Source organism: Chiloscyllium punctatum, chromosome 42 (genome assembly GCF_047496795.1).
Source record: "Chiloscyllium punctatum isolate Juve2018m chromosome 42, sChiPun1.3, whole genome shotgun sequence".
In the NCBI taxonomy this organism is placed as follows: Eukaryota; Metazoa; Chordata; class Chondrichthyes; order Orectolobiformes; family Hemiscylliidae; genus Chiloscyllium; species Chiloscyllium punctatum.
In genome coordinates this window covers 38,719,613-38,740,670 of record NC_092780.1, presented here as the reverse complement: position 1 = coordinate 38,740,670, position 21,058 = coordinate 38,719,613, and the positions used below count along the sequence as shown (strand labels likewise).

General features: G+C 41.7%; 1 protein-coding gene across 1 annotated transcript in view; it reads left to right on the top strand.

The window, feature by feature from the left end:
• Nucleotides 1–21,058, top strand: part of LOC140465909 (proto-oncogene Wnt-3) — a 122,033-nt gene that overhangs the window by 30,798 nt on the left and 70,177 nt on the right. Inside the window, exon 2 of the mRNA XM_072561839.1 lies at nt 759–1,000. Within this exon, the coding sequence (XP_072417940.1) occupies nt 759–1,000 (242 nt within the window). The remainder of the gene's footprint in view (nt 1–758; nt 1,001–21,058) is intronic.

Genomic DNA, 21,058 nt, shown 5'->3' with positions numbered 1-21,058 from the left:
TTACTACTACATGTCAGACATGTAGACAGATTAGTGAAATGGATGGACAAGTGGCAGAAGAAATTCAATCCAATGAAGTGTGAAGTAATTACTTTTGGAGGGAGGACACAAAGAGAAAATATAAATAAACAAACAATGTTAAAGTGGGTGCAGGAGCAGAGGGAGCTGGGTTTACATATGCATATAACATTGAAGGTGGCAGGACAAATCAGCCTGTGTTTAATAAAATATACAGTATCCTAGTTTTTATTAGTAGGGGCATGGCGTACAAGAGCAAGATCATGTTTTGTCTTGTCCCAAACACTGGTTGGACTCAATTAGAGCACTGTATCCAGTTCTGATTGACACACATCAGGTAAGATGCCATGGCATAAAAGAAAATGCAGTCTCACCTTGGTGCATTATTTATTAGCTAAATTGCACATTTGGGATTCACTTCATCTGCATATATTTGACATAGTGTCAAAATTAATTTATAAAAATTAGCCTGGTGACACAACGAGAGAGATTTCTTGCCACATATTTTAGCTGTAAAACTATTAAGAGGCACAATGAAACATAGTACAATACAAGAGTCCATTCAGTCCATTATATAGGTAACAAGGACCAAAGAATCCAATGGGAGGGCTGGAATTTTAATGAGTATGATGTAAGAATGAAGGCAGAAGAATTTGTTGTTTATTTAGTGGCTTTTTTTTCCAAATTAATAATTCCTTAAAGTGAAAGGAACTGTGTTAACCAGCTCTTGTCTTATCCAGGTCTCTGGCACTGGGACATCAGTATTCGTCTCTTGGCTCGCAGCCCATCCTGTGTGGTAGTATCCCTGGCCTCGTCCCGAAGCAACTTCGCTTCTGCAGGAACTACATCGAGATCATGCCCAGTGTAGCCGAGGGGGTCAAGATCGGAATCCAGGAATGTCAGCATCAGTTCAGGGGTAGGAGATGGAACTGCACCACGGTCAATGACAACCTGGCTATCTTTGGGCCAGTATTAGATAAAGGTAATTCAGGGGTGACATGCTCCTGGGCAAGGTTGGGCACAAGGATATAGAAATACCCTGAGGAGGGGTTCTGGAGAAGACAGGAAGGGAATTAAAGGAAAGAAGTGAATTAAGACAGTTGAACAAAATGCATTTACTGAGCAGTTCTGGAATGAATATAACTCTGTACTCCAAAAAAAAAGTCAATTTATAGTTAATTCTTTGTTAGCAAGTATAATGGGTACTTGACTGTAATGGGTACTTGACATTTTTAAGCTCTGATCTCCAGCATCTGCAGTCCTCACTTTCTCCTACTTGACTGTAATCTTGAAGGATAATTGATATTAGGATAAATAATTAAGCTTTATTTTAATACTAAGCTAAGAGATGTATTTGATATTTCTGCCAGATTACTGTATCACAGACTTTTGAATGTAGCACAGCAGGAGGCCATTTGGCCTATCATGTCTGTGCTGGTTAACAAAGATCTGACTACACTGACCCCATTTTTCAGCTTTTGGCCTATAGCGCCAAAGGCTAAGGCTGCTTTAAATGTGACAAAAGTTTCTGACTCTTTAAGGCAATGAGTTCCAAGCTCCTAACACCCTAGAGTGAAAACATTTCTCCTTAAAACTCGTCTTAGCCTTCTACCTGTTAACTTAACTCTATGTGCCCTGGTTACTGACCCCTCTGCTATTGGAAAGAGTGTCTTGCTATCCACCCTACCCATCCTTCCCATAAACTTACTGCTCTCTGTCAGGTCCCTTCTCAACTTCTTTGCTCCAACCCCAACCTATCCAATCTATCCTCATATCTCAGACCTTCAGCCCAGGTAGCACCCTGGTCAGTCTCCTCTGTACCCTCTCCTGTGGAATAATATCTTTCCTTTCATGTGATGGCCAGCACTGTGGACAATACTCAAGTTGAGGCTTAACCAGTGTTTTACATAGTTCCAGTATAATCTCCTTGTTTTTATATTCTTTGTCTCAGCTAATAAAGGCAAGTATCCCTTACATTTTCTTAACTATTCTACCTCCCCTGCTACCTTTAGTGATCTCTCAATATGCACAACAAGATCCCTTTGATCTTCAGATTTTCCAAGGTCTTACCATTCTTTGTTTCAACTCTTGGCTTGATGTCCCATTCCAAGAGGCTTACTTCACTCTTCTGGGAGTTGAATTCCATTTACCATTGCTCTGCCCAGCTGACCAGTGCACTGATATCCTTTTGATGTCTTTTTGCAGCTTACTGCTATTTTCCTCATTATTTACCACCTCATTAATTTTCATGTAATCCATGAACTTGTTCATCATATTCCCCATAGTTGAATCCAAATCACTAATGTATGCCACAAGTAACAGGGCTCTGCACCAAACCCTGCTAAGCCCACTGGAAACAGACCTCCAGTCTCAGAACCAGCACCCTCTGCTTCCAGACTCTCAGCCAATTGTAGATCCAATGTGCTCTTTGTATTGAATCTCAAGGGCTCTTACTTGACCAGTCTGCCAAAAGGCATCTTATCATAAGCCTTGCAAGACTTGATGCAGATCATATCAAATGCATTGCCCTCATCAATAGTTTAGTTTACCTCCTCAAAAGATTCACTCAAATCTATCGAACATGACTCCCTTTTTACAAATCCATCCTGACAATCCCTGATTATTCCATGACTGTCCAAGCTCAGATACATTCTTTCCCTCAGAATTCTTTCCACTAACTTTCTCACCACTGAGGATAGAGAGACTGATCTCCTTATTCCTGATCCATGGATTCCTCTCATTTTTGATAATAGGACAATGCTAGAAATCCTCCAATCCTTTGGCACCTCACCTGTGGCTAGAAGAGATTTGAAAATTACTGCCAGGATCTCTAATATCGCCTCCCTGGCCTTGCTCAACAATCTTATCTGGGTCTGTAGACTTATCCAATTTTATGGCTGCTAGGTTTTCCTGTCTCTCTATGTCAATTTATTATAAAGTTTCAGCATCCTCCACTCTGATGCCCAAATGTGATTTGTCCTTTTCCATTCTCAAGACTGATGCAAAGTATTCATTGAGGATTGCACCTATATCTTCTAGGTCCACAAAGTACAGTCTTACTCTTTTGAAACTTATTCTCTTCATCTTTACGTATTTAAAAACAAGACATTTTGGATTTTCCTTTATCGTAACTGTCAATGTTTCTCAAGCACTCTTTTTGCTTTCTAATTTCCTTTTCAGGTAACACCCCACACTTCTTATACTCCTTTAGGAATTCTGATGTATTAATCCCTCAGTATCTGCCATAAACTTACCTTTTTATTTCTTAATCTTGACCTCTATGTCCCTTGAAATTGAGGGTTCTCCAGCCTTGGTCTCACCCTTTGGCATTACGGGAATATACGCTTGCTATTCCTCCTTGAAGGCCTCCCACTGCTGTGAGACAGTTTCATTGGCTCTCAGTCCAGTTGAGTTAAATCATATATTATTAGATTACTTACAGTGTGGAAACAGGCCCTTCGGCCCAACAAGTCCACACCGCCCCACCAAAGCGCAACCCACCCATATCCCTACATCTGCCCCTTACCTAACACTACGGGCAATTCAGCATGGCCAATTCACCTGATCTGCACATCTTTGGACTGTGGGAGGAAACCGGAGCACCCGGAGGAAACCCACGCAGACATGGGGAGAATGTGCAAACTCCACACAGTCAGTTGCCTGAGGCGGGAATTGAACCCGGGTCTCTGGCACTGTGAGGCAGCAGTGCTAACCACTGTGCCACCGTGCCGCCCACAAATTATGTTAGTAAAATGAGCTTTTCCCCAATTTAGAACATTTATTCTATCCTCAATCTAACCGAGTTGTGGTCACTATCTCCAAAATGCTTCCTTACTGATACGTCTTCCACCTTCCTGGGCTCATTTCCCAACATTAAGTCTAGAAGTGTTCTTTTCCTTGTTGAGCCTTCTACATATTGGCTAAAAATGCTGTCCTGGATGCAATTTAAGCATTTTACTCCCTCTCTCTACACTAAATCTACTCGGTTAATATGGGGTACTTAAAATCCATATTATTATCTTATTATTCCTGTAATTCTCAAATTTGTTAACAGTTTTGATCCTCTATCTTTCCCTGGCTGTTTGGGGGCCTATAACACAAACCCAACAGTATGCTTGCCCCTTTTGTGTTTCTACCCATATGGCTTCACATGATGATCTTTTCAAGGTATCATCCCCTCCACACTGCTATTCGTGATTGCTTGATCAATGTTGTGGCCAGCCCCCCACCCACCTCCTCACTCCTCTTCTGTCCTGCTCTCTGTCTTGCCTGTATGTTCTATAACCAGGAAGGTTGAGCTGTCGATCCTGTCTATCTTTCTCCCAAGTTTTGGTTATGGCCATGATATCATATTTCCTTGTAACTACATGTAGTATTCTTCAGGCAACTTGTATTAAAATATATAGCTAAACTCACTTCTTTCTTATCTAGGTGATATTACCTCTGCCTTCCGGACTCATCTTCCTCACATTTTAACTTCTAATTCAGTGTCATCTTCTCTCCCATCAGCACTACTTCCATCCTTAGCCAACCCGGTTTAAATCCAACCCAACAACATTGCCAAACCTTCCCACGAGGATATTGATCCAGTTTCAGTTCAGATATAACCTCCCCAAATTGTACAGTTCTCACCCCCAAAGAAACTATTCCAATGCCTCAACACCCTGGACTCTTTGACCAGCTGCACATTCATCTGTCCTGTCCTTCTATACCTATGCTTACCATTGCTTGGCACCAGGAGTCATCTGGTGATTGCTACCTTTGAAGTCTTGCTTTTCGATTTCCTACCCAATTCCCTAAAGTCTGCTTGCAGGATTTCATTTCTGTTTCTTTCTATGAGCCAACATGGACCACAATGTCTGTCTATTCACCCTCCCACTCCTGAATGCCATGCAGCTCTCTGTGGCATCCTTGACTGTGGTATATGGGATTCGACTTAACATCCTGGAGTCATGTCTACAGCTGTAGAAGTATCTATCTAGTCCCCTCACAAACAAATACTCTTTCACAGTTCTCTACCTCCACCTCATGTCTGGACTACACAGGGTACCATGGCTTTGTCTGTGGCTGGCCTCATTGTTACAAATTTCCAAGGCTGAAAATCAACTTTGCATGTGAAATGTACTCAGGGGATACTGCCATTATTTACCTGCTTCCCTTCTTCTGATTGGCAGCCGCACATTCCTTCTGTGTGCACTTTCTTAAGCTGCAGGTCCTGAGAAATGCTATCCATACATCTTTCAGCCTTCTAAATGCACTGTCATAGCCCCAGCTACTGTTCAAGCTCCAAAACAGGTATCTCCTATACACACAATTGTCCAGAGTATCATAAGCATCGAGGCTTTCCCAGATAGTGCAGGACCACAGGCCAGATCTCTCCAAATATACTTTAACTCAAGAGAATATGGGCTATTGTTTTGTTTTATTTTGAAAATATCCTTTATTCATAAAAAAACTTTGTCAATATACAAAGTCACAAATGCAGTTTGGTTCTGTACAGTAGCATAACAAGGAAACAAACCAAGGACATCTCTTACATGGATGAGACTATATTCACATGCATTTGAGGCACTAGGAGGGTCTGAGAACTGAATGCACCCCATTTAACTTCAACTGGAAGACCTCAGACAGTGGTCTTGCCCCAAGGGGCCTTGACGGCAGCTGTCCCAAGCTTTATTGCACCCCTCCACACATAGTCCTGGACCTTGGAATGTGCCAGTCTGCAACACTTGGTCAAGGTCAACGTCTTCCATGTTCTGGAAGACCAATAAGTTTCGGGCAGACTGCTTATGTCCTGAGTATCAGATCTGCTGCCAATCTGTCTGCTTCTCTGTGAAGGTCCTTGCCTTGCTTGTTGACTGCCTGTCACAGGGTCTTCACCTCATCCTCTTCTCTTTCATTGTATCATTCTATCACTGTAGACTAATTCACTCAATCCAACTTTAGTATGCTGAATTAAGGGAGGCAGGTGAATGAATCCTGATTGTTAACTGCCAGTTTGTTGGATCCATCTGCAACCGGGGTAAATTTGTAGTAACTGCCACTTTTTTAAACCAGGATTTGATCAATGGTCACTGTATAAAATATTGTTTGGTAAAGTCACCATAGTCCCACTCTCTCAGTAGAGAGCTAACTGGTGGTGGTTTAATCTAAGGGTGAACATGTCTCTGGTTCCAATCATGGTTGAGAAGATGGTACCTTCACAGTTATCTTAGTGGGAATTGAACCCATGTTGTTGGCATCAGTCTGCATTGTAAACTAGCAAGCCAGCCATTTCCCTAAAACACAACTACTAACTAATCTAAAAGACAGTTTGAAAATTATTGTGTGACACTACTTTGAAATGGGCATTAATAATAGAATTAATGTAGAACAACTTCATAAAACAATTCACTCTTTCCCATTTAAAAGCCGTCATCTGTCTGTGTTTTCTCAACTAGTCAGAAGTGTGGGAACAAAGTTAAATTTAAAGTGCTCTTCACTATTGCATGTAGAAAAACCAGCAACAGTAGTGAAGTACACTTTTCGGAATCACCACAAATAGGTGAATAATTTTCCCCACTTGGATATCAGCCTCATGAAAATCTGATCTGGCTACCGTCAAGCTTCCTCAAGTGTAAGGAAAATACTACCATTAAAATGAATTAAGAACCATAGAATCTCTAAAGTGTGGAAACAGGCCATTTGGCCCAATAAGTCCACCCCGACCCTCCGAAGAGTATCCCACCCAGACCCATTCCCCTACCCTATTACTCTACATTTCCCAAGACTAATGCAACCACCTTACACATCCCTGAACACTACACGCAATTTAGCATGGCTGATTCACCTAACCTGCACATCTTTCGACTGTGGGACCAAACCGGAATATCTGGAGGAAACCCACGCAGACACGGGAAGAATGTGCAAACTCCACACAGACAGTCACCCGAAGCTGGAATCAAAACCGGGTCCTGATGCTGTGAGGCAGCAGTGCTAACCTTTAAGCCACTGTGCTGCTCCTAAATTCCGAAATTCTCTGCAGAAACTTAGGTCCAGCACTTAACCACTTAAATGTCCTTTTAAAATTGAGATTTATTTTCTGCAATCCCATTCATTAGATTGAAGGAAGAGACCAATTTATATCTGAAGATTCAGCCCTGCAGGTAATAAACTATTCCTTCAGGAATTTTTTTACAGTTTTAAAAATAATATCCTTTTTGTTTTTTCCTTTCTTCTCTCTCTCAATTTAATCTTTCTCTCCCTTTACTTCTTTCTCTCAACCTGATTTGATTTGATTGCTGCTCATCTATTTCTATCTCCCTTATTACCTGTAGCTTTCTGAAGTTTTAAATCATCAATTAATGAGAAAATCTTAAGCCAGCTATTCACCAAGTCTCAGATTCCTTATTCCCTTATCATGTTACATCAGTTTATATTTTCAACCCAGCCTTTTGATCTAAAGGGTAAGAAAGAAGTCTAACTAACAGGTAACGATATAAGATGCCTGTACCAGTGAATTCTGGCTCTAGTTTTGTGATTGCAACTCTTTTAAGGATGATTGTTGAAGTCAGAAGCTCTACAGGGGTTACCTAGTAGTGAGAGGAGATCAGAACAGATACAGAGCTGATTTAATATAATATGGCCTGTGTGTGCATTTTCCAATCCTGTTGCTATTAAATTGCAGCCCAATTGAATCGTTAATAAAAGATGTGTCTAGTTTCCCAAATCATTTTAAATTCCTCTAAATCTGTGATGTCATCTATGTTCCTTCCAAGTGAATATTGATTTCCTTCTTACCATCAGTTGCATCACTTGGATGGGAAAAATGTTACTGGGAATGGGAGGCTTTGAGGTATTAAAATAGGAATTAATAGATGATGGAAGACCAAGATCCATCTAGTCAATATTCTGCTAATAGCTTGTTGCAATTCTAAAGGACATGTTGACTAATCATAACAATCCATCACCATTAGTTAGTCTACACCGGACCCACTCATGGGACAGGTGAGAAGCACAAGCCCAAATTCACCTCTTCTTGCCAAGCATGTTAAACTTGCTACTTTTTACATCTCAAATTACTGGTCTACAGAACCTCAAATGTTAACTTCTAACAAAAAAATCTAACTTTCACTTGAGTGAATCAACCTTATTTCCCTTCACTGTCTCCTTATCCCTGGGGATGTTCTTTTATAGATTAGCCATTTTTTCAGTGCAATAATTATAGCATTGGTTATAGGATAACATTATTGCAGCAATGTTAGGATTAAGAGTTATCCAGATAGCAGCATTGTTTAGGGATTAAGACTTCTTCCTAATGCCTCCAATTTAACAGTCTCAAAACTCCTCACAGCCTAGCCCCTTGTATTCTCCAGAGTTTCATCAATCCCCACAACCTTTCAACAAATCTGTCTTCCATGTATATTCCCCATTCCCTTTACTCTATAATGGCTCTAAGATTTGTAATTTCCTCCCTAAAGCTATTTGTCCCCCTCCATCATGCTTTAAATCCCCTTCCCCACAATAAAACCTACTTCTAACCAAGATATTAAACACCCTTCTCTTACCTCCTTCTTTGGCTCTTTTGTCTGACGAGGCTCCCGCCAACTTTATATTATACACCAGAAAGGCAAGAGGAAAAGCAAAATAATGCAGATACTGGAAACCTGAAATAAAAGCACCATGCTGAGTAAATGGTGAGTGCACTCAACTGATCTGACAGCATCTGTGGAGAAAGAAAGTGAGCTAATGTTTCAGGATCTTTCATTAGAATGTATAAATACAAATTACTGTATTATGGTGTTCAACCTTGCTCGAAGATTAACTGAATTTTAGTGTTGTTTTGATAAAAAGAAACCATCCCTTCTTGCAAGTTTAAGGTTATCGGATATTAAAGCTATGTTTTAATGTCAAGATTATAATTGATAGGAACACAAGCAGTTTTTTTCTTTGCAACTTGTCAGATGTGGGAGTTTAAAGAGAGTTTAAATCTGCCATAAGTGTTGTTGGATGCAAATCTTATCAGATCGAGTGGATCGGTTGGAGAGACAGATAGAAGCAATAAGGAATTTGCAACAGCAACAGTATGTGATGGATGGCAGTTATAGGAAGGGGGAAAGTCTCGGATACAGTCATAGAGATGGGTTAACTCCAGGAAGGGTGAGAGAGGTAGGCAGCTAGTGCAGGAGTCTTTTGTGGACATACCCATTTCAAATATACCCAAATGGGTTTGAAATATACCCATTTCAAACAGGTATGCTGTTTTGGAAAATGTAGTGGGTGATGGATTCTCAGGGAAACGTAGCATGAACAGCCAAGTTTCTGGTATTGAGACTGGCTCTAATGCAATGAGGGGTACGTCAGCTTCCAAGAGATCAACTGTGCTAGGGGATTCTGTAGTCAGAGGTACAGACAGACGTTTCTGTGGCCAGCAGAGAAAAAACAGAATGGTGTGCTGTTTCCCTGGTGCCAGGATCAAGGATGTTTCAGAGACGGTGCAGAATGTTCTCACGGGGGAAAGGGGCCAGCAGGACGTCATTGTCCACATTGGAACCAACGACATAGGAAGGGAAAAGTTTGAGATTCTGAAGGGAGATTACAGAGAGTTAGGCAGAAATTTAAAAAGGAGGTCCTCAAGGATTACTCCCAGTGCTACGAGCTAGTGAGGGCAGGAATAGGAGGATAGAGCAGATGAATGCATGGCTGAGGAGCTGGTGTATGGGAGAAGGATTCACATTTTTGGATCATTGGAATCTCTTTTGGGGTAGAAGTGACCTGTACAAGAAGGACGGATTGCACCTAAATTGGAAGGGGACTAATATAATGGCAGGGAAATTTGCTAGAACTGCTTGGGAGGATTTAAGGTGGGGGGGTGGGACCCAGGGAGATAGTGAGGAAAGAGATCGATCTGAGACGGGTACAGCTGAGAACAGAAGTGAGTCAAACAGTCAGGGCAGGCAGGGACAAGGTAAGACTAATAAATTAAACTGCATTTATTTCAATGCAAGTGGCCTAACAGGGAAGGTAGATGAACTCAGGGCATGGTTAGGAACATGGGACTGGGATATCACAGCAATTACGGAAACATGGCTCAGGGATGGGCAGGACTGGCAGCTTAATGTTCCAGGATGCAAATGCAACAGGAAGGATAGAAAGGGAGGCAAGAGAGGAGGGGGAGTGGCATTTTTGATAAGGGATAGCATTACAGCTGTGCTGAGGGAGGATATTCCCGGAAATACATCCAGGGAAGTTATTTGGGTGGAACTGAGAAATAAGAAAGGGATGATCACCTATTTGGGATTGTATTATAGACCCTCCAATAGTCAGAGGGAAATTGAGAAACAAACTTGTGAGGAGATCTCAGCTATCTGTAAGAATAATAGGGTGGTTATGGGAGGGGATTTTAACTTTCCAGACATCGACTGGGACTGCCATAGTGTTAAAGGTTTAGATGGAGAGGAATTTCTTAAGTGTGTACAAGACAATTTTCTGATTCAGTATGTGGGTGTACCTACTAGAGAAGGTGCAAAACTTGACCTACTCTTGGGAAATAAGGCAGTGCAGGTGACTGAGGTGTCAGTGGGAGAGCACTTTGGGGCCAACGACCATAATTCTATCTGTTTTAAAATAGTGATGGAAAAGGATAGATCAGATCTAAAAGTTGAAGTTCTAAATTGGAGAAAGACCAATTTTGACGGTATTAGGCAAGAACTTTTGAAAGCTGATTGGAGGCAGATGTTTGCAGGTAAAGGGACGCCTGGAAAATGGGAAGCCTTCAGAAATGAGATAACAAGAATCTAGAGAAAGTATATTCCTGTCAGGGTGGAAGGGAAGGCTGGTAGGTATAGGGAATGCTGGATGATTAAAAAAATTGAGGGCTTGGTTAAGAAAAAGAGGGAAGCATATGTCAGGTATAGACAGGATAGGTTGAGTGAATCCTTAGAGTATAAAGAAAGTAGGAGTATATTTAAGAGGGAAATCAGGAAGGCAAAACGGGGACATGAGATAGCTTTGGCAAATAGAATTAAGGAGAATCCAAAGGGTTTTTACAAATATATTAAGGACAAAAGGGTAACTAGGGAGAGAATAGGGCCCCTCAAAGATCAGCAAGGCGAACTTTGTGTGGAGCCACTGAAAATGGGGGAGATACTAAATGAATATTTTGCATCAGTATTTACTGTGGAAAAGGATATCGAAGATATAGACTGTAGGGAAATAGATGGTGACATCTTGCAAAATGTCCAGATTACAGAGGAGGAAGTGCTGGATGTCTTGAGACGGTTAAAGGTGGATAAATCCCCAGGACTTGATCAGGTGTACCCGACAGCTCTGTGGGAAGTTAGAGAAGTGATTGCTGGGCCTCTTGCTGAGATATTTGTATCATTGATAGTCACAGATGAGGTGCCAGAAGACTGGAGGTTGGCAAACGTGGTGCCACTGTTTAAGAAGGGCGGTAAAGACAAGCCAGGGAACTATAGACCGGTGAGCCTGACCTCGGAGGTGGGCAAGTTGTTGGAGGGAATCCTGAGTGACAGGATGTACATGTATTTTGAAAGGCAGGGACTGATTTGGGATAGTCAACATGGCTTTGTGCGTGGGAAATCATGTCTCACAAACTTGATTGAGTTTTTTGACGAAGAGCGGCCTATGTAAAGATGAGGTGTGAAGGTTCAGTTGGGGCGATTGAGAGTTATAAGGTAGCCACGAAGGATCTAAAGAGAGAGCTAAGAGCAGCGAGAAGGGGACATGAAAAGTCCTTGGTTAGTAGGATTAGGGAAAACCCAAAGGCTTTCTATAGGTATGTCAGGAATAAAAGGATAACTAGGGTAGGTATCGGTCCAGTCAAGGATAGTAGTGGGAAGTTGTGTGTGGAGGCGGAGGGGATCGGTGAGACACTAAATCAATACTCTTCGTCAGTATTCACTCAGGAACAGGACATTGTTGCCGATGTGAATACTGAGTCACAATTAATTAGAATGGACAGCTTTGAGGTATGTAGGGAAGAGGTGTTGGAAATTCTGGAAAGGATGAAAATAGATAAGTCCCCTGGGCCTGATGGCATTTATCCTAGGATCCTCTGGGAAGCTAGGGAGGAGATAGCGGAGCCATTGGCCTTGATTTTTATGTCGTCGTTGTCTACGGGAATAGTGCCAGAAGACTGGAGGATAGCGAATGTGGTCCCCTTGTTCAAGAAGGGGAGCAGGGATAGCCCGAGTAACTATAGGCCAGTGAGTCTCACTTCTGTTGTGGGCAAAGTCTTAGAGAGAATTGTAAGGGATAGGATTTATGAACATCTGGATAGGAATAATGTGATCAAGGATAGTCAGCATGGTTTTGTGAAGGGCAGGTCGTGCCTCACAAACCTTATTGAGTTCTTTGAGAAGGTGACCAAGGAAGTGGATGAGGGTAAAGCAGTAGATGTGGTGTATGTGGATTTTAGCAAGGCATTCGATAAGGTACCCCATGGCAGGCTAATGCAAAAACTACGGAGGTATGGCATTGAGGGTGCATTAGAGGTTTGGATTAGGAATTGGCTGGCTGGAAGGAGACAGAGGGTAGTAGTTGATGGTATAGGTTCATCTTGGAGCACAGTTACTAGCGGTGTTCCACAAGGATCTGTTTTGGGACCATTGCTGTTTGTCATTTTTATAAATGACCTGGAGGAGGGGCTTGAAGGCTGGGTGAGCAAGTTTGCGGATGACACGAAAGTCAGTGGAGTTGTGGACAGCGAAGAAGGATGTGGCAGGTTACAGCGGGATATAGATAAGTTGCAGAGCTGGGCAGTAAGGTGGCAAATGGAATTCAATGTAGCTAAGTGTGAAGTCATTCACTTTGGTAGGAGTAACAAGAAGATGGATTACTGGGCTAATTGTAGACTACTTGGTAGTGTGGATGAGCAGAGGGATCTTGGTGTCCATGTACACAGATCTTTGAAAGTTGCCACCCAGGTAAATAGTGCCGTGAAGAAGGCATATGGTGTACTGGGCTTTATTGGTAGAGGAATTGAGTTCCGGAGTCCTGAGGTCATGTTGCAGTTGTATAAGACTCTGGTGCGGCCTCATCTGGAGTATTGTGTGCAGTCTTGGTCGCCATATTATAGGAAGGATGTGGAGGCATTGGAACGAGTGCAGAGGAGGTTTACCAGGATGTTGCCTGGCATGGTAGGAAGATCGTATGAGGAAAGGCTGAGGCACTTGGGGCTTTTCTCATTGGAGAAAAGAAGGTTTAGGGGAGATTTGATAGAGGTGTACAAGATGATTAGGGGTTTAGATAGGGTTGACAGCGAGAACCTTTTTCCGCTAATGAAGTCAGCTGTTACTAGGGGACACAGCTTTAAATTAAGGGGTGGTAGGTATAGGACAGATGTAAGGGGTAGATTTTTTACTCAGCGGGTTGTGAGTTCATGGAATGCCCTGCCAGTAGCAGTGGTGGACTCTCCCTCTTTATGGTCATTTAAGCGGACATTGGACAAGCATATGGAGGTTATTGGGCTAGTGTAGGTTAGGTAGGCTTTGGTCGGCGCAACATCGAGTGCCGAAGGGCCTGTACTGCACTGTATTTTTCTATGTTCTATGTTCTATATTCTATGTAACAAAGAAGATTGAACAGGGCAGAGCAGTAGATGTGATCTATATGGACTTCAGTCAGGTGTTCGACAAGGTTCCCCTGGGAGACTGATTAGCGAGGTTAGATCTCATGGAATACAGGGAGAATTAGCCATTTGGATACAGAGGTAGAAGACAGAGGGTGGTGGTGGAGGGTTGTTTTTCTGACTGGAGGTCTGTGACCTGTGGGATGCCACAAGGATCGGTGCTGGGTCCTCTACTTGTTGTCATTTACGTAAATGATTTGAATGCGAGCATAAGAGGTACAAGTTAGTAAGTTTGCAGATGACACCAAAATTGGAGGTGCAGTGGACAGCGAAGAGGGTTACCTCAGATTATAACAGGATCTGGACTGGATGGGCAAATGGGCTGAGAAGTGGCAGATGGAGTTTAATTCAGATAAGTGCAAGGTGCTGCATTTTTGGAAAGCAAATCTGAGCAGGACATTTATACACTTAATGGCAAGGGCCTAGGGAGTGTTGCTGAACAAAGAGACCTTGGAGTGCAGGTTCATAGCTCCTTGAAAGTGGAGTCGCAGGTAGATAGGAAAGTGAAGAAGGCATTTGGTATGCTTTCCTTTATTGGTCAGAGTATTGAGTACAGGAGTTGGGAGGTCATGTTGCGGCTGTACAGGACATTGGTTAGGCCACTGTTGGAACATTGCATGCAATTTTGGTCTCCTTCATATGGGAAAGATGTTGTGAAACTTGAAAGGGTTCAGAAAAGATTTACAAGGATGTTGCCAGGGTTGGAGGATCTGAACTACAGGGAGAGGCTAAACAGGCTGGGGCTGTTTTCCCTGGAGCGTCGGAGGCTGAGGGGTGATTTTACAGAGGTTTACAAAATTATGATGGGCATGGATAGGGTAAATAGGCAAAGTCTTTTCCCTGGGGTCGGGGAGTCCAGAACTAGAGGGCATAGGTTTAGGGTGAGAGGGGAAAAGATATAAAAGAGACCTAAGGGGCAACATTTTGACGCAGAGGGTGGTACATATATGGAATGAGCTGCCAGAGGATGTGGTGGAGGCTTGTACAATCCCAACATTTAAGAGGCATTTGGATGGGTTTATGAATAGGAAGGGTTTGGAGGGATATGGGCCGGGTGCTGACAGGTGGGACTAGATTTTGTTGGGATATCTGGTTGGCATGGACGGGTTGGACCGAAGGGTCTGTTTCCATGCTGTATATCTCTATGTCTCTATGACTCATTCAATAATGCAAATTTTATTGCAGCTTCCCAATCGTCTGTGTATCTCGACTGATCCACTAGTGCAGTACAAGTAGAGTGCTGCACTTTTGGAGGTGCCACCTTTGAGATGAGACGGAAACATTTTCCCTCTCGAGTGGATGTAAAGGATCCCTAGGCACCATTTAAAAATAATTTCTCCTGAGAATCTTCGACATTATGTATTCCTCAAAACCATCATTTAAACAGATGATCTGATCATTGACACATTCAAATCTGTGAAACCTTGCTTTTTTAAATTCATTCTTGGGATGAGAGTGTTATTGGTTAGGCAGCAGTTAAAAGTCAATTATAAAGGGCTGCACAGTGGTCATAGTACCAATTGACCCAGGTTTGATTCCAACCTCAGGCAACTGTCTATGTGGAGTTTGCACATTCTCCCAATGTCTGTGGGGTCTCTGGCTGCTCCAGTTTCCTCCCAAAGTTCAAAAATGTACAGGTTGGATGGATTAGCAATGAGAAATGCAGGGTTATAGGGTTAGTAGGTAGGTGGATCTGGGTGGCTTGCTCTTTGGAGTAGACTCATTGGGCTAAATGGCCTGGTTCCACACTGTATGGGTTCTATGAACATTCTGTGGATTTGGAGTCACATGTAGGCCAGACCAGGTAAGGATGATAGTTTCCTTCCCTAAAGGACAATAATGAGCCAGAATTGTTTTCCTTGATAATCGATTCATGGTCATCATTAGACTCTTAATTCCAGATTTTTAAAACTGAATTCAAATTCCACCATCTGCTATGTGTAGCCTGCAACAGCCCTCGACACTATCCACAGCACCACCGGCCTTTGTGTCATCGACAAACCAACAAACCCACCCTTCCACTACTTCATCCAAGTCATTTATAAAACTACAAAGAGCAGAGGCCCAAGAACAGATCTCTGCAGGACACCACTGGTCACCGACCTCCAGGCAGAATACTTTCCATCCACTGCCACTCACTGTCTTCTTTTGTCCAGCAATTCTGTATCCAGATAGCCAAATTTCCCTCTATCTCATACCTCCTAACTTTCAGAATGAATCGACCATAGGGAACCTCATCAAAGGTCTTACTGAAATCCATATACACCACATCCACTGCTCAACTTTTGTAAACTTGTCTCATCCCGTCCTCAAAGAACTCAATAAGGCTTGTGAGGCATGACCTGCCCCTCACAAAGCCATGCTGACTATCATTAATCAAACTATGTTTTTCCAAATCATCATAAATCCTATCCCTCAGAATCCTTTCCAATACCTTACTTACCACAGACATAAGACTGACTAGTCTGTAATTCCCAGGGATTTCCCTTTTCCCTTTCTTGAACAGAAGAATAACATTTGCCTCCCTCCAATTATCCAGTACTACTCCCATGGAGAGTGAAGATGCAAAGATCATTTCAAGAGGCATAGCAATATCATTCCTCGCTTCCTGTATTAGCCTTGGATATTAGATCTAGCCCAAGTGCCTTATCTATATTAATGCTTCCCAGAATTTCCAGCACATCCACATCCTTAATATCAATCTGTTCAAGCCTATTAACCTGGTCCATGGTGTTCTCACTATCAACAAGGTCCCTTTAGTGAATACTGAAGCAAACACTCATTTAGGATCTCCTCAATCACTTCAGACTCCAGGCACAAGTTCCCTCTACTATCCCTGAATAGCTCTACCCTCTTTCTGATCATTCTCTTACTCCTCATGTATGTGTAGAATGCCTTTGGATTTTTCCCGAATCCTTCTCGCCAAGGCTTTTTGTGCCACTTCCTTGCTTTCCTCGGTCCATTTTTGAGTTCTTTCCTAGCTAACCCTGTAATCCTCTAAAGCTGTCCAAATCCTTGCTTCCTCAACCTTAAGTAAGCTTCCTTCTTCTTCTTGATGAGAAGCTCCTCTTCTCTTGTCATCCAAGGCTCCTTCACCTTCTCATTCCTTGTCTGTCTCAGTGGGACAAAATTAACCAACACTCGCAACAAGTGCTCTTTAAACAGCCTCCACATTTCTGTTGTGCTTTTCCTGTCGAACAATTGTTCCACAGCTTCTGTCTAATAGCAGTATAATTTCCCCTCCCTCAATTAAATGCCTTCCCACACTGTCTGTTCTTATCTCCCTCCTTGGCTATGGTAAAGGTAATGCAGCTGTGATCACTGTCACCGAAATGCTCCCCCACTGAGAGATCTGACACCTGGTCTGGCTCATTGCCTAGCACCAAACCCTATATGGCTTCCCTCCAGCTGGCCTATCTACATATTGAGTCAGGAATCCTTCCTGGACACATCTGACAAAATCGACTTCATCCAGACCACCTGCACTAAGGATGTTCCAATCAATATTAGGGAAGTTGAAGTCACCCATAACCACAAGATCTGCTGTCCAATCTGTTTTCCATCTCCCTACTGCTACTGGAGGGGGTGAGGGGTCTACAGACAACACCCAATAAAGTGACTGCTCCTTTCCTGTTACTGACTTGCACCCATACTGATTCAGTAGACAAAACCCTCCTCAACAACCTCCTTTTCTGCACCTGTGATGCACTCTCTAATTAACAATGCTACTCCCCCTCCTCTTTTATCACCGTCCCTGTTCTTTTTAAAAGATCTAAACCCTGAATCATCCAGAAACCATTCCTGCCTCTGTGAAATCCATGTCTCTGTTATGGCCACAAAATTGTAGTTCCAAGTACATGACAATGTTGGAAGTTTGGAGTGTTGTGAAAATGATCACATAAATGCACTCTTTCTTTTAAAACATAAACAGCACTTGCTCAATGATGACATGCTTTGCAATAGAATGCTATACTCAACATTTGCGATTTGAATAATTAAATGGGAGGGTTGGAATTTTACAGTACAGTGAAAACCCTACAGGTACATACAAAATGAAATGTAGTTACGTAGATAAAATACCATGTAAATTTACAGAGATATACCAGATAGGTTCATGCACAATACTGTGTGTGGTAATGTTTATTTCGTGCACAGTGTCAATTTCAACAAAACAGTGTGGAAGGAGCATTTTATGAAACTGCATGTGGAGAGTTTGATGCAAATAAATGCAAGACTTCACCCTTGCAAGTAGCATTCCAAGCAAAACAAAGAATCTGAACTGCTGAGAGTTGAAATAAAAGAGAAGATTTTGGAAATTCCCACAAGTTTATCTGTCAGAACGTGCAAATCAAAATAAATAGTTTGGGCAGAGACCTGACAACGGAACTTTTACCTCCAGGACAGTGAGCTGAATACAAAACTGCAAGATAATTTGGAGGAAAATAATGTGAATATAAACTGAAAAACCTTAACAATACAGCTGATAACCTTCCAATTTTGGCATTGGTGGTACCACAGTGTCTTTACAACTGACAGCTCCTAGTTGAACTTCATTACTTATCACCACATCCTTTCTTGACTTGTCTCCTAAATAAGTGTATATACACAAAGTTACTCAGCGCCTCATCTATGTGGCTCCACCATTGCCTGCCTCTTGTATCAACAGCCACATGACGGCATGACTTCTGCTTTCCACAGAAGGAGAACAATCCAGGAATTGCTGCCTGAGGGCAGATACAGAGGCAGAGAGTAAACATTATAGCCTTTAAATTGCTTCAAAGATTTGTTGTGGGTGCTGTATAGAAGATATTGAACTAACTGCTTATTTCAATCGCACAGTGCTATTTTGAAGACTTATTTGGGAGTTTCTCCTCGTGTCCTAGCTCATCATTCAACCAGAAATGTTAAAACAAAATATCTAGTCATTACCACATTGTAGTTTATGAGATCTTACTGTGCATAAATTAGGGACCATATTTCCTATATTATAGCAGTGACAACACTTTAAACACCTCATTGGCTGAAACAATACTTTGGAATGTTCAGAAATTGGGAAGGGCACTATATAAATGCAAATCTTCCTTCCCTCTTTCTCACATTAAGACAACTTGCCTGAAGCTGTAAATGTATCGTCCAGTGGGAAAATCAATTGTGTGGAAAACAAGAGTACCAGGATCAGTTCTAGTTTAGGGTATGTTAATTGATTCTGCCAACCTTTCACAAGGGAGTGAATAAAATCTTCCAAGGTTTCACAGACTGAATGTTGTCCAAGGATCATTCTTAGACAGTCCATCAACTGAACTCTGCCCATCAGGAAAGATCCAATGAATTGTGTCTTAGCTCTCAAATAAAGAATGTATGCTAAATAAGATCCATGGGAAATTGGATTCTAGTTAGAAGAAGAACTGACAGAGCTGCAGAAAGCAGATGGCAGAATCTTAAGGGCGTGAATGATGTGAGCTATTGAGTATTTAATGCAGCAATACACAAGAGGTCCAGTAAGTTGTACCGCGACATCTCGACAACACCACTTATGCATCCTCTGCTGAGGACTGAGTTCCAACTGACATGGATTAAAACTTATTAAAAATCTCATTAACACTGCAAGTCTCCTCATTATTATTCAGCATTCTATCTTATCGAACATGCCAAACAAGAGAGATGTGGAGAAAACTCAATGTGGAAATCAGGTCAGGTGTGGCAAATGCAGCTTGCTGCTTGCTTCGAACCACCTACACGTTGGTCACTGGGCACCAACCTCTCAGGCACACTCCATGGGCATTGATCACATTCAGAGCAGCTCTGAACTGATAGTGCTTGACTGGGGTACACCACAGCATCAGAGATGATGGTCAATTCTGGGAAATCCTGGCAATGGCGAGTTATTCTAGGAACAGCTCGTGGTAAGATTGGGGCTTGAGTTTGGATACATGGGATACAGCCATGAAAATTCAGCCCAGAGTAAAACAAAATTCAGAGTGGGGAACTGTTTCATCAAGGTGTATTTACCTTGCTTATCTGGGTAGACAATCTAGAGTCTATCCAGTCATATAATCATAAGTAATATTTTAATTTGGTGTGGAGGAAAAAGTATTTTGTAAAATTGCCAATTAAACTAATGGAATTTAAACAAAGTAATTGGCTTTAACTTTATGCACAGACTGAGATATACACCAAGTCTGTAATTGGACAAACACATGATTCTCCAATGTCAGGTGAAGCTAGTGTAGGTTTTACACTATTGTGGATTTTTTGCATAACCTTATAATGAAGAGGTGTCTAAACTGTATTGTGATGTTCATGTACAGTTGTAATTCTATCTATTATTATGCTGAGTGGGTTGTATAAACATGTTGCCTTTGACACTATGCCATGGGAAACTAATTACAAATACTTAAAATATTTATATGAGGTTCATTCCTCTGTCATTCTAACAGAAGTGTTAATCCATTTATTTTAAAAGTAAAAACAACTCAATTAAAATGGTTCAGACAGAAATTTAATACACACTTTCCTAAATGCCATATCATAATTTTAAGAATCTATGATATCTTGTTCATTTCATAATTTGATATTTCTTGTTGACACTACACTTAAAACCTAAACTCACATGAACAACCTCAACCATATCTATGAGACATTTCAATTTATGATCAAAAACATTTTTGTAATTTTCCTTCCTGGAATTGAAAATTACTGCAATATTTTTGACCAAAGATTGACATGGTTGAGGCTGCTCATGTGAATTTAGGTTTAAAGTGCAGTGTCATAAGTGTCAAGGTACATTTGGCATTAAAATTAGTGGCAGAGCATTGAAACCCAAACTTGCAACAATGGGAAATTGATGCTGCAGTCTCCAGGGTTATCTATCCTGTAACTAGTGGATGCCACAGGGATCAGTACTGGGGCCAAAGTTATTTACAATATAGATTAATGACTTGGATAAGGAAAGTGAATTCATTGTGGCTAGGTTTACAGATGACCCAAAAGTAAAAGGGAAGATAAGTGCTGTGCATGACACAAACAGTCTGCAGTAGAACAGAATCAGATCAACTGAGTGGGAAAATACTCAGCAGATTAACATAATGAGTGAAAATGTGAGGTTCTACCCTTTGGCAGGAATAGTAGAGGAGCTGAAAACTATTCAAATGGAGAAAGACTGCAGGAAGTTACAGAAGAGAGGCTTGGGAGTCCATCATGAATCTCAAAAAGAAAAGCAAATGGAGTGTTAGTTTTTATTTCAAAGAGAAAGCATTATAAAAGTAGGAAGGTGTTGCTGAAACTATATAAGGCCTCGGGAAACCAATCAACATAATCAAAGATCCCTCTCACCCCAGTTACACTCTCTTCCATCCTCTTCTGTGTGAACCCTCCCACTGTATCTGAACTCAAACTGACCAAAGTTTGAAT